This window comes from Ptychodera flava, chromosome 13 (assembly GCF_041260155.1).
Source record: "Ptychodera flava strain L36383 chromosome 13, AS_Pfla_20210202, whole genome shotgun sequence".
In the NCBI taxonomy this organism is placed as follows: Eukaryota; Metazoa; Hemichordata; class Enteropneusta; family Ptychoderidae; genus Ptychodera; species Ptychodera flava.
The window spans coordinates 33,749,491-33,763,825 of NC_091940.1; the positions used below are offsets into that span (position 1 = coordinate 33,749,491).

General features: G+C 40.2%; 1 protein-coding gene across 1 annotated transcript in view; it reads left to right on the forward strand.

Annotated features, from left to right (window-relative positions):
- The window catches only part of LOC139148227 (neuropilin and tolloid-like protein 2), a 45,450-nt gene extending 34,162 nt beyond the window's left edge, over window positions 1-11,288 (forward strand). The window contains exons 3-4 of the mRNA XM_070719540.1: window positions 2,856-2,984; window positions 8,465-11,288. Coding sequence (XP_070575641.1) covers window positions 2,856-2,984; window positions 8,465-8,841 — 506 coding nt within the window. The 3' untranslated portion in view covers window positions 8,842-11,288. The remainder of the gene's footprint in view (window positions 1-2,855; window positions 2,985-8,464) is intronic.
- The last annotated feature ends 3,047 nt before the right edge of the window (window positions 11,289-14,335 follow it).

Sequence of the window (14,335 nt, forward strand, 5' to 3'; positions counted from 1 at the left end):
CGAAATTTGTTTTCATAGATCATTCATGCCGTTTGCCAGCTTAACCTATCCGCCGAAAAATAATTCTTCTGGAAACATCTGCATTTTTAACAAGGTACGGGTCGTACTTTCTCTCAATAGACGATGCATCATCTTTACATTCTGACAAACTGAAAGGAGAAATCGGTTATCGTGAATTTGTAACGAGGAAGCCAACGATTTAGTTGCCTGCAGGATTATGGCTGTTCCAAAAACAGGCGCCAAACCCTAATTTTGAAATATTGCACGTAATCTTCAGTTTAAACAGAGTCACTTTCGTCTGCCCAGCTTTTCAGAGGGGAAATCCATGTTTGAAAGAAAATCTGCATTGCTTCCCGTGCAAGTGGATGTTAGGATAGCAAGATCAGACGACCTTCACTTCTATTAATTGATATTCATTTTGAACCGTTTCTCATTTATCTTTATTTTGAACTGTCAGTCAAATATTTCCCTTTGAGACTACAGGTGATATGTTATAACTATTGTTGATATTTTTTGAGTTCAGCCTGGAGCGGAAAGCCATGCATATAGTCTTCGGCTTTTTTTGTCTCCAGTTGATTACTTCACCTTCATGAACCAGACGACAGCATTTCAATTTAGTGAATTCGAGAACCAATGTCTCGGGCATGAGAATTTTCCATCACTTGGATTAGCGCTCCACATTGTATGAGCTGGTTGACAAAACCAGATGTCGTCTGCTTCTGAAGATGCCAGTTCGCGCCAGAACCGGGTCCCATGGGCAGGCTTGAGAATATCAGAGTTCAGTCTTACAAAGGGCTAATCAGGCATGGTAGGCCAAAATTCATGACAAGGTTGGAAAATAATTTCACAATAATTCGCAGTGTCGATTTTCATTGTGGTGTGTCCCCCCCCCCCAAGAAAACGGAGCGACCATTTTCCTGCAAGCCGCTGTACAACATATTGCGTTGTGATGCAGAATTGTTTTAAAACCAAAAGATTTATCCGTCACTAACAGCTATTTGTTGATAAACACAAGCAGGTGGCGAAATGATACACGAGGTCGAAGCGAGGTCAAAGTGCACGGTAATTGGGTGAGGATAAAACGTGAGAAAAGGGAAGTAATTTGTTTTGAAGGGAGGGTAGGCGAACCATAAATGCTGGCGAAAGGTGATCCGCCATGTCTTGGTCCCTGAAAGTCGATATGTGACAATGCACGGCGCTGCGCATTGGGAAGCAAACACGAACGACTCTAGGGAGTAAGACGATACAGGAAAACTTTGCTGACGAATTGACATCAATAACGCGGACTGATATTGGTTACTTTAATACATCATTCACCCGGTTATCGCATCATTACAAATTTCAACAATGCAATATGCACAGGAATGTTGGCTTGATTTAGGAACAGGATCAGTGAATTTTCAGCGGGGAGTGTCGCGTCCGCCGTCGGATGGTACAACGATCCGAGTTGCTTCTGGGGTCATTCCACAGTGACCCCTATGGTGAAACGGCTCGATAGATCCGGCAATGTTTCAGTCTAAAGACTGGAAGATTGATCTTCCTTTGGTTTTGGCTATTGGATAAAATTTAACTTATATCCCAATGATCCGATGCGATCCCAATGATCCGATGCGTACTTAGCCCGGACTGAGATGATATTGCAATCTTTCAGGTCCAGAGAAGCCGAGAACTGACCAACTTTTCCATTAATTTGTCCAGTGTCAGTACTGAAATATCGGCAATTCCATTAACACATGCAATGCATGCATACATACATACAATATGCGTGCATACCTGCCTGCCTGGCTGCCTACATACATAGATACATACATACATACATACATACATACATACATACATACATACATACATACATACATACATACATACATACATACATACATACATACATACATACATACATCATTGCACTTATTTAGTTTACATGTTTACCTATGTACAGCGGTACATAGATGCTAGTGCCTATGGGAAATACTTTTTACAAATGTTTCTAAACGTTTGAATGGCACCTATATTTGATAAAAGTCTCCTTTTCCATCGGTGAAAATGATTAACTGAAAACAAATCAAGTTCAAAGGAAACAGACTTGTCATCCTGAACCCACAATCGTACAAGATGGCTTTGTTGAAGAAGCTGACAAGGGTTATTTGGTTGCCATGGAAAGTTTAATGGCGCAGCCGCATACCAGAAGGTTGCTAATGCCGGGACGGCAGGTTAATGCAAATGGGGAAAATAGTACATTTTTGGTGACAAGAATTATTGAGCTCGGTTGAAAGGTCAGCTAAGTCTAGCGTAGCGTATTTAAATTTAGTTGATCAATGGTTGTCTTATGACCCCCATTACACCTGTCATACCCCTGAGAATTGTCACGTGACATATGATTGATTGGCGCTTGTAGTCGGAAGCCCGACGTAGAAGTAAAAATGTTTATTCTTTGGGTTTGCCGTCTTTTGCCGATTTCCAATTTCTACTCACTTATCTTAAGATGGCTACACAACGACATTTTTTAATCAGATTTCTCATACAGATCCAAACTATAGGCTGAAGTGTTCAAAATTTGTAGATTGAAAGCACGTGGCTTTCTCCGCGTCATCTTGCTGCTTTCCATAAGCAATCATATTTTATTACGTGCAGACCTTCATGACCCTTGTTTTGAGGATTACCTAACACTTTGTATTCAAATGTCGATGGTACATAGGTTAAGCCCCTTAATTAGTGATGTTCAACATTTGACCCTTCGCCAATGTGTTAATGACAGCCGTTTTCCCTCACACGATTAAGTCTCATCGAGTGAAGTGCTCTCCCAGTGTTGTGATTATTATTCTGATTATGTTTTTTCTTATCTTTTTCTGCAGATGGTGCAACATCAACAGATTGCTTTACCTGTGACGATGGCACCATGTGTATTGATCAGGACTTGGTTTGCGATGATCTAAATAACTGCAACGACAACAGTGACGAAACCAATAGCCGCTGTAAAGACGGTATGTCGGAGTATCTCATTATTGTCAACATTCGGCCCTTCGAGTTTCTCATATCCCCGCGGTAATAGACTGCGCATGTCTTAACGCGTCTCCCATAACACCTGCCCCATCCCATCATGGCAGGAAATTAACTAAACAATGCAAATTCGCCTCGATTTGGCTTTAACCTTGATCTTAATGCTACGGCGCATGTGCATTGGGACCAGTCACGTGTCCCATTACTTAAAATGAGTGTTACTATAACACATCAGTACTTCAATTTGGCCGTTGCCATTCACCGGGTCTTGCAAATGTAAGGCTAACTCACAAATTAAGGCTTTCTATCCAGTTTCTTCAAATAGACACACGGAAGAGTCACACACCCAAGGGAGAAATCGCATCGCCTCAGTCTTTCTTTTTTCAAGAAAAAAGTCTCTATTCAGTGTCACATTTTAGAATTTATTGGCCGGCGTTGTGACATTGTTCAGCCTCGCACTATTCAATTTCGAACGTGATTACTGTCGTTTCCCAGTGTACACGAGAAATTATGAGGGGAGCTCGGCGTTGGAGGGTAAAGGTGCCGGATTGAATTCGATTCAGACTCATCGAAAGTTGTCAAGTGAATCCAAATAAATCTGTCTAAGGCACTGACAAGTATTGTTATAGATGTAACACATGGCGCTAGTTGTAGGCGGCCCTCACTACCTGGTCAGGGTTCGCCACCCAAGTATTGTGTATTTTGGCAATTTTGACAAGCACAATTAAAAAAAAACGACCTAAGGTGGGACTTTGATAATTAGCCAATGACATTCCTGCGTGCAACGCAAAAGCAATGGCACGGCTCTTTAAAACGTGTTTGGTCTATTTCTACCATTTGTACGCGTTAAAAATACTATCTGTCCATTTTGTATAACGTTTAAACGTGCAAAACTGCATTATTCGAGATTTAGGCGGGAAAATCGACATCGCTCATTTGCATTATACGCACAAATTGTAGGCAATCTGTTTGTACATGTGACTGTCCTTACCACTGCAAGTTTGTATCGCCTTGCGTTATATTCAAGTTTTATTCTTTAAGCAAAATGGCATACACGGGAACGACTTATTACACTGCCTTTACCACGCCAAGTTTTTCACAACCACTCTACAGGGTTACTCATGGCCACCCTACCCCGTCAGCTGTGCGCCGATAAAATATTTAAAATACGAAACTACCCGACTTGGTTTGCAATTCATGACTTCAGGCGCTCGGTTTTAATTTTCCATGGTGCCTCGTGCAGTTGTTCGGATGGATGAATATTTAAATATTGAAAGCACTCCAAGAGTCGCTATCTCATGCTATCCTCTCTGAAAACACAGAAGGATATTTTGCAAAATACTAGTATCTAGCCTTTGCCGAACAACGGTAGCAACACTACGAGTATTCTGACCATATTCCCTATAGAACGTGATAGCACGGTTTGATCTGGGCTTCGTGAATTTTTCATTTTTTTCTTCGCGAAAATATTTCATTTCAGGCAGCTTAATTGTCTTGATGGACAGGAAATATAATACGAAGAAGACTTTTTAAAAAATGGCTTGAACTTTGCCAAGACGGCTTCTATCAGAGTGCGTTATTATTCTTGCATGCATTATTTAGAGGGGAAAAATCTTCCACGATGACATTCTATAGAGCATGCATTATTGAGAACGGAAAGTCCGCCATGAGCATGCGCCATGGACACATCTCTCATTGCAAATCTACGTTTGATTGACAGTCACTCTCCGCGACATGCCTGACACCTGCGTAGTTTCTGTCGTCGAAAGCGTATCTCCATTTCCTGTTCCAATCATCGTCGTCGTCGTAGGTGGATGAAAAATTCATGCGTCGTTCACAATGCGACAGTAGCGAAATGTGGAAGTCGGAGCTGCGTCGGTGAAGAGATAGGCTGGAGAGCTCCTTCAGTCCCCGTGAACGCGATTTATGATGGGTTTACTAAATTTATTGGGATATTTGAGCTCGCAATGGCTTCACAAGCACATCGTACATTCGTTATAATAACCGACTCGACTAACTCTGTCCGTTTCTTCACATCGCGATAAAGTTAACTCATCTACACACAGTGGTGATCTCTTATGACTTGTGCTTAAATTATTTATTGTGCCAGGTTTATTGTTTAAGAAAAGTGACGGAGGTCAAAAGGTCAGGATGGGTACCAGTTGTATATTGCCAACGAGAGCCGTGTAACATAGAACACGGCTCAGGAATTCGTGTCCCGTCAAATCGGTTTCACATTTCTGTAATTAGAGCAGTGCGCTGCGGTTGGACCAGCTGGCCAGTTTAAGTATGTTTGACCATCCAGTCGTGCTGGAATTACTAGTAATCTATTCCCTATGTCACAAACATACAGACATGTTTTTCCCCAACCCAAAACGTCAGGGGTTGGACCACGTGATGTTCCGGTCGTTACAAAAAACAACTCTATAGCTTCACCACGCCGGATGCCAACGCCCTCATTTCGCTCATTAAGAAGACGCCAAATCATCAGGAGAAGGGCCCACTCGCACTCTCTTTCCCACGCTCATTTAACCGAGTGACATTACCTCATTGATGCAAAAACCTTGCCATGCAATACTGAATACTTACGTACAAAATCCCCGACCTTTGGCCCTTGTTAGGAAAGCTTATCGCTGAAAATAGGATTAAAAGGTTTAATCTCGACCTGAGAGTTCAAATTACCGTTTTCATTCGTAAATCTCTATATTGACTTTTTTGTATTTCTAGTATTATTGCCTCGTGTGAGAACTGATGAACTAGATATAACGATCTGCAAGACAAAAATGTCAGCGGGAGACAGAGATAGATAAATGGATAGACAATACGTACGTACATACACATACATACATACATACATACATACATACATACATACATACATACATACATACATACATACATGCATGCATGCATGCATGCATACATGCATGCATGCATGCATGCATGCATGCATACATGCATACATGCATACATACATACATACATACATACATACATACATACGTCACCCACAGTGAGTAAAGTATCGTTTATCAATTGCCAAGGCGTTACTGTCAAGAACGAAAACGAACGATTTTTCTTAAAAACTTAAAAAAATAATAATTTTGTAATGACAATAATAGTGTCCAGTCGTATCTGACGCTGATTACCGCAAATAGAACCTGACTGTGCAGAAGAGAAAGTTGAGCATCGTGTACGATAAGTTTTACTGGCGATATCACTCGTCGGGTCATTCCTGACATGTCACTTGTCGGTTCATTACGTGTACACGCCAAACAAGCTCGACGAAAGACATGGCAGGACGAGATTTGCTGGCGGCGTTCACAGCAAGCTCGGATTTTCAAACTCCTCAGCATCAGCATAGATTCTATGCTATCAGTGAATGTTTTGGCTTTCACTGTGACAGTCGATTATAGTTTTAGCGGGATTTATGTTTCACGAATAACATATGTCAAATCCGGCCATAGACGTTGTCTTGCACGCCATCACCCGCCCATTGCTTCGGCTAATGAACCTTTCCAGCAGCGATATTTATTACTCCCACATGACTGTACACGCAACTGCCAAAGATCCCCCCAAAACACTGCGTCGTGTGCAACACTGTCACCTCTTAAAGCCTGACCAGTTATCGTCCAATTTTCTCTTCAATTAAAATAAAGCAAACACCCAACACTAACCGGCATGTAAACTGTTTTATATTCTCCATCTTTTGAAAAAAGAGACTGTTCCCATATAACGGTCAATCGGTTGATTACAATACTCAGCGAGGAAATACAACCCGGTGTTAATGAGGCATACATTTTCGGTACCTCATGCAGAAACCTGTGTCATATTTTGAAAATGGGGTGGCAAGGAAGGGCTCTCAAAGAGACCCTTGTTCTCCAGGAGAGTTCCCTTTACAGAAGGGAAATCCAAAACCCACGTCCTCATAAAACACGTACCAGGTACAAACGATGTTAAACAAACAGTTTGGCTGTGTCTAGTTTATAAAGGAACCTAAGCTATGTCAGGGAGGTCACAGCTGCAGCGCGCCTTCCTCAAAAGAAATGGCATGCTATGCTGCGCCGCAACATGGTATGTTCCGATCGCCGCCATGCTCGGTAACATCTGACAAAAACCTTCGCTTATTGGCATGCACTGTACAGCGTCGCTTTTCCAACATCGCCCAGATTTGTCCACATCCGCTTTATTCATGTTTATAAACTAAATGCGTCAAAATGTAATATTTCGATTTTCTGCCCGATCTGTTCCGATTTTCCAGCTTTTTATTAAGCCGTAATTGATACCCCGCCGCGGTCAACACGGTGTGTCAATGTAATCAACATCGATCGCGAGAGGGCGCCGTTTGATCCGTGTCTGAATTTGTGCAAACTGGCTTAGGTGCTAAAATTTTACCAGGCTGTCGTTTGGACTTTGCATAAATTAAAACTTGTCTTACACGCGGACGTGTATACAGTGTATATGTGTAATATGCGTATTTTTTCTAAGGACCTTCCCAACCGTTGTCGTCTCGTTGCCCAGGTATAACTGTCGGGTAGTTAATTTCAGTCACGTGATTGTAGCCACCATGGGTCGATGCCATCTTTACAGATGTTCAGTAACGTTACCTAACTGATATTCTATTTCGGCATAACTCCCGGTCACCATTTACATTCAGTTTTCTCCAATCAAAAGCGAAAAAAACAAAACAAAAGAAGTTTGAAATTGCTTCAAAACCTTAAACGCTAAATTCGTGTATATGCAGGGTCGAGTCCATACCTTGCCCACTACGTAACTACTAAAACTACTGAACATTAACTACATTCAATATGACAGTCAGTTAAAAGCAAGCCCCATCTTGTACTATTGTTGCCATTAGTTTTCCAAAATATAACTTTTTCACCGATCGAAAATTTTCAGACACCACACATTACCTAGTTCAATTCACTGCCACTCTCAATTACTTGTGGAGTTGATGTTTGCAAAAATCATCATCATCATCATCATCATCGAAACAAAAATTCTGATATTTTACATTTCTAGGCAGTCGCCTAGACAGCAATTGAAGCATGTTTACTATACCTGTTCCTGTTCATAGAGGGCGTTGTTGATGTTGGCTCGCAATAACTACACTTTTCAGTGATGCGACCAGCATTTGAGAATCCAGTGAGATCAAGACACTGAGAGCATTTTTTCCATTGATGTCACATTTGAAGTACATTTGCTTTGAAAACTTTAAGTAATATAAAGAAAGTAAAATTGACTGGCTCTTCTCATAACATCTGAGGCGAATACAATTGAGTTAATGATGATGATGATGATGATGATGATGATGATATTGTTTGTTGCTTTTATTTATGTCTTTGAAAAGCGATAACTTCCGTTAGACAATAAAACACAGGTTAAGCACTTGTTGAACTTGACGACTAGCGCACGATGGTGATATCGGTCAAAATTATTAATAATATTTCCTGTTAATTTTCAGCTCCTCAAGATATCTTCGCCCTCGGTGTAGGAGCACTTGGTATAGGTGTTGTGGTCATTGTCGTATCGGTCATTTGCCTCGTTTTCCTGATCGTCCTAATCGTCTGCATCGTGTGTTGCTGCCGCTGGAGGAAGTCCAACAGAGAAAACCGCCACAACAACGCGCCCTCTACCCGCCCAGCCTCGTACCCTAACCACTCACCGGTGCCCCGCTACGCCGCGCACCCTCCGCCCCCGCCACCTCCACCGCCGAGTACCTCACCTTATCCGCCACATGCCTACCAGATGTACAACGGCGGACAACACCATCACCATCAAGGCCCTGGGGTGATGTACCACCACAGTTACGAGTCGGTGGACCTGCCGCCCAAAATATAGGACCGAGAGCCATCAGAGCAAAGTGTTATTTGGAAATGTGTAAACGGCTTGTACAAAGCGAACTTACGGTAACCATTACCTGATTGTCAGTGTCCCTCACTTTGCAGTTGTGAAAAATGGTACGAATTTGTTAAAAAATTGTAATGGTAACTTGTTGTGAAACGTTGACGACAGACTATGTTCGAATTCAGTGGATCGGCTCCCCTTCCACTTGAACTTGGAAATTTATGTTCTACAGGCCATGGATGGCGTCTCGTCATATGTAACTACGTAATTTATGAAACTTGTTTGAACACGTTAAAGAAACATTCTTCTCATCATTAAAAATAATGCGTTATGATAACCTAAGGTTTTTCCATCACTTCGCGAATACTGTTCGTTTTTCATTCGGTGATCTTTGTGTAATCACTCGTCCTTTCCACATGCTCTTGAAAATGAACCGGGATGTTAAGTTTACCAGTGTGTAAATCAACGTACGAAAAGAAAACGGGTAGGACAGGAAATGAGGTGACATGATGCCAGTAACCGGTAGCCATAACGACTGTTGCTATGTTACATGGGTGCCATGGAAAAGGCGGCACCTTAGAGTTACAAGAGAATGAAATATGACCAATAAACTTCCTACAAGTTTTCAAATCAAGATTTTGGTCGACACACGAACATGAAGGCAGAGTTTGAAATAAATGTCCCGGATGGTACCAACAATATACGTACTATGATTTAGGTTTAATCGATTTTTACATTGTTTCAATATTTTGTACGTATCTACGTCATTTTTCTTATCAAAACGAGGGCGAAATCTTTTGTGTGCTTTTTATACGCGCAGGAAGGACTCAAATACGGTCTTTTTTAACCAATTGCAGCAAATACAATTAAGCGAAGTATGTTGTACTGTTCTGTGCATTTACGTATTTAAAACTTCTATTACTCGTCCCTGTGTCTTTATCATGTGACATCAGACTGTATTGAGGTCAAGACATAGGCAGGGGTGACTTGATCATGCTTTCAAAGAAAAGTATGCATATTACATAAAAGTAGACAAGGTACGCTGACAAAGATTTCATAGAAGATTGAAGTCTGTGATTAATTGTAATGATCTTATTATCCACCTGTGCCGTTAAAAATAGCGTCTAGTTAAAGTACGGTAACTCCAAGTAAAAGATTCCAATATTTGAAAATGCAATTTTAATAGCAGTTCGAGTGACACTCTGTATTCACATCGCACTTGAACATCTCATTTGTGTATACTAGTATAGATATCTAAAATACGAAAAGTCATAATTAACTTAGCAATCAAGTTGTCGAATAATTTTCTTTGTTACACGGACAAGTGGAAAGGGTTTAACACTATGCATTTACTCTGAAGAGGTCACGTGGTAGGCATCAGTTACACCACATACCCTGGAGCAGCTGATCTCGTTCAAGGGTCAAGGGTCAGTGGCTGCGAGCGGACCGTCGGGAAGACTGTTCGGTCCAAAACAAAGACGCCATTTGTTATGGAATCTATCGTGTTGGCTTTTTGCTACTAGTTCAATGAATTTTTTTAAAAACATCTCTTTAAAACTCTGCTTTGACTTGCTGGCGTAAAGTCTGTTGATGCAATATGCAGTTTGATTATTTGAAATCTTATTTATTTGTATCCCTCAGGGACGAGCTGTCACCAGCGCCCTCACGCGAGCAGCTCGGGGATGAGCTGTGACCAGCACTCTCACGCTAGCGGCTCACGGACGCTCCCGGTCTGTTGGTGATAATTTCCATCGTTGATGCAATTCTTTTGAAAAGAGATCAACTAAGCGATAATTATTTTACATTTTGAAGTTCCCCTTAGAGTGAAGTAGAACAAAAATAGATCTAGATACGATAATTGTAACAGCGACAATATTTATATCAGGAACAAAAAAGGTGTTTTCTTGGAATACATTTTATATCGGTTTCCTTGAGAATTTTGCCATACCATGGACAGCTATACAATCTCCATTTTGTATTCACTTTATCCAAGATGTCTCGTGTTAACTTTGCGCTCATCTTTAGCGCTCGGAACGAACGTGTGGTTAGTTAAAAAACGTAATGTGACTTGAAACACAATATGAGTCGACGGTTCATTCCGTGGTGGGCCGTCACAGAGTATATGGGACATCTTCATTGTTCTCAGCGGCCGTTTGTCATAATAGTATCTGATGTTTCTAAGGTTAACAATTTATGGATAACAAAACACCAATTGGTGGATTAAACTTGTATGAAGTTCAAGATTATGACATGTAGTTGTGACAATCGTTACGTGAATAACACGTTTTAGTAATGTTTATTTTTTCAAAAGAGCCGCTCCAGCTAGATGTTTGTATACTTTTTATCAAGTAAAATTCTTTTAAACATACTTATTTAATGTAAGGAGATATTTTATGAAATCGTGTTTCATGAATAAATCGTCAGATTTTTGTAATGATGTATTTTATGCTGATCCGAGTCTTTGTCTTTCACGGTGACCGACGTGGCTGATTACGTCATAACATCGACGAACACGATTGAAACTAATTTTGGATAATTGGATGGTGAAGTATTGTCGATTTAATCTGCAAATATAGCCTCATCAATTTTTCTTTTTAAGTTATACACTTGTTTTTATGAGTAATTTGTAATAATTGTAACATTCACCTATATGGCACCTCACACTTTTGAGAAACTTGAAAAATATCAAGATCCAATTATCCCAAATTAGTTCCAATCGTGTTGACGATAAATGATTTTGCAACCTTAGATGTGCAAGGCGTCAAAACACTGTCATCTACATCGTTCTAGAGAAAAATAAGTCGGTATGTGAGAGAAAAAGATCACCAACAAATGGAATAACTTTGGTCGTACTTTTCCTGATGTTTATGCACGGTCCCTCCACAACCGTGGTTTATGCTTATCCGCTGAATTTGTCATGAGCTGTATATTTTCATATTGCCATATTAGTAAAATATTGTCATTTTCTTTAAAAATGTAAATGTTGTAGGTAACACCGTAGACAAGAAATACGACGAGAAAAATGGGTGTTCCCATTTTACGTCTTGAGATTTATCTCGTGAGAATTACGGTACCGTTGGATTTCAGCAACTCACCGTTGCTTTCTGACAAAGTTAAGCCTTCCAAAAATAACGAGCTTTTTAAGATAGTATCTGCAACGAAACTGAAATACTGACGCCTTTGCTCAGATGTCCTCAAGGAAACTTAAAACCATTCTCATTCCAAATCAAGAATTAAAATCAGAGGTCACCGCTCAAAACGTTGGTTCTAGACGGAGATACAAATCAACCAATCTTTACCGGTATTTGGAATTCAAAATGGCCACCAGCCCTCGTTTTAACTCTGTGCGGAAAATTGCATTTTCTATTTTCACAAAACTAAGACTATGGAAACTTTAATTACTGCATGACCTTCAAAAAGGATGCCCCACAAGCGGCAGATCAGAAAAGTAGACTTGTTGAAAAAACGTGAGAATCCGAATATCTGTCGCTGAGGTCGCTAATTCTATCTTGAGTGACAGAAGCATTGTCATTTCCTCTCAATGCAGACTTCATAAACATTCCAATACATACGTTATACGATATGCTATGTAAAGAAACAAGTCGATTGCTTTGCCAGTAATTTTCCATTGATTCTTGTAAGAATAATACTTTATTTGCCTTGTGTATAAAATATACATTTATATTCAATGTGGCTGTAATGCGCCTCTAGAGGGAAAGATATTCGAACTTTCAAACTTTTAATACTTTTTTGGTCTACTACTTGTTGGGTCTCATTTTGAAGCTCCCTGAGTATATAAAGTTTTCACCGGCGTATTTTTTTAAATCGAATATTTTATTTTTCACCATAGAGTTAATGCAGGGATGGCGGACATTTTGAATTTCAAATATCGGTAAATGTCCTGTAATTCGTTTTTCTATTACCAAACTTTGCACGCTTACCCTTGATTTTCATTCTTGATATCGACAGGGAACAATTTTAAGCTTTCTTATAGAAAGCATGTGCGAAAGATTATTAGCTCGTTCAGTTTTGAGGAGCTCACTACCTAAAGCGGAAGTTCGTCACTGCAATTTCAGGCATGTTCGTCACTCTGCTAATATTATTACACCTACCTTTAAAACTCAATTTGCTTTAACTTTTGCCATAAGTATTTCCGTTCTCTCTGATACAGTTTCTTGTTCCACTCTTAAATGAGATGGAAATTCCCAGCTTTCAACTTGACAACCGCTCAACCTGTGAGTTACATGTCCGTTTTATGTGTGCGGTTACGTATATCTGATTTGGTCTGGACTAGAATTCATTTAAGCAATACAGCACATCCATCGACGGTATACCACGAGATTTTTACCAGTTCACGACATATATGCACTTGCTATCGCTCGTGCATATTAGAAGTGAACTGGTCAAAATCGAGCGGTATACCGTCGCTGGGTGTGATTTATTGCTATTATATCATAACAGTATATTGAAATTCTGGCGTGGAACGTCAAAAAAGGATTTTTGCGAGAGCTAGCACGTGTGCCTATACCGTGCTATATCACGAATACACCACGGTTCTTTTCACGTCTTGGCCAATCAGATCGCTGTATTTGCGTCATCAATATACTTGTATGATATAATTGTCAATAATGACGTTGCATATTGCACGCAATGCATTGGTTGGCAAGGCCAGAACTTTCTTTCAACGATTAAACATAAGGCAACAGAACAAGTGGACACCCTTCACGTGCTCTCCTCCTTGGGGTGTTCTACAGTTTTATTAGTAAAAAAATCCAAATCGAAAACACTTTCAGATTGCACCATACTGCACCATTGCACACATCAATTTCTTAAAATTTTCCCACGCAAGATAGGATACACTACCCTCTGACAATTTCCCCTCGGCCTCTCGCGTGTCCCCCCGTACTTTCATATTTTGCTCAGTCAGATATCCTACTGAAAACCCATGTCATGCATGAGGGGCTTATATGGTTGGATACTGGTCATAGCGCGAGCTTTAAATGCTTTGTGTACATTCTCATTGTCACAAAAAGCGTGAACAGGCAAATCGGTGACATCGATACAAGTTTTTTGACGTCTTTTGTCGCTAGAGGGCGATAACATCGATAGGGGAGAGATGCATACACACAGACGACAGGCGCAAGTATTGGTGTTATTACTGTTTGTCAAAGATAATAGATACAGAAATGAATCAATAAATGAATGAATGAATGAATGAATGAATGAATGAATGAATGAATGAATGCATGAATAGATAACTAATTATTAACTTACTAACTAAATGGATTTGTTTTTGGTCATCATCCTTTTCATTCTTAGAGTTGGTGACACATATGTTGCATTACGTCGTTTATTCATCAAGAGTTTTCCGGTCACATTTTGAACACTCTTCCCTAGACGCCGTATCAATCATTTCTATAGATATCTGACACGTACAGCTCATATTTCAACTATTGCAAATTCAATTAACCAATGTACGCTCTGCTGT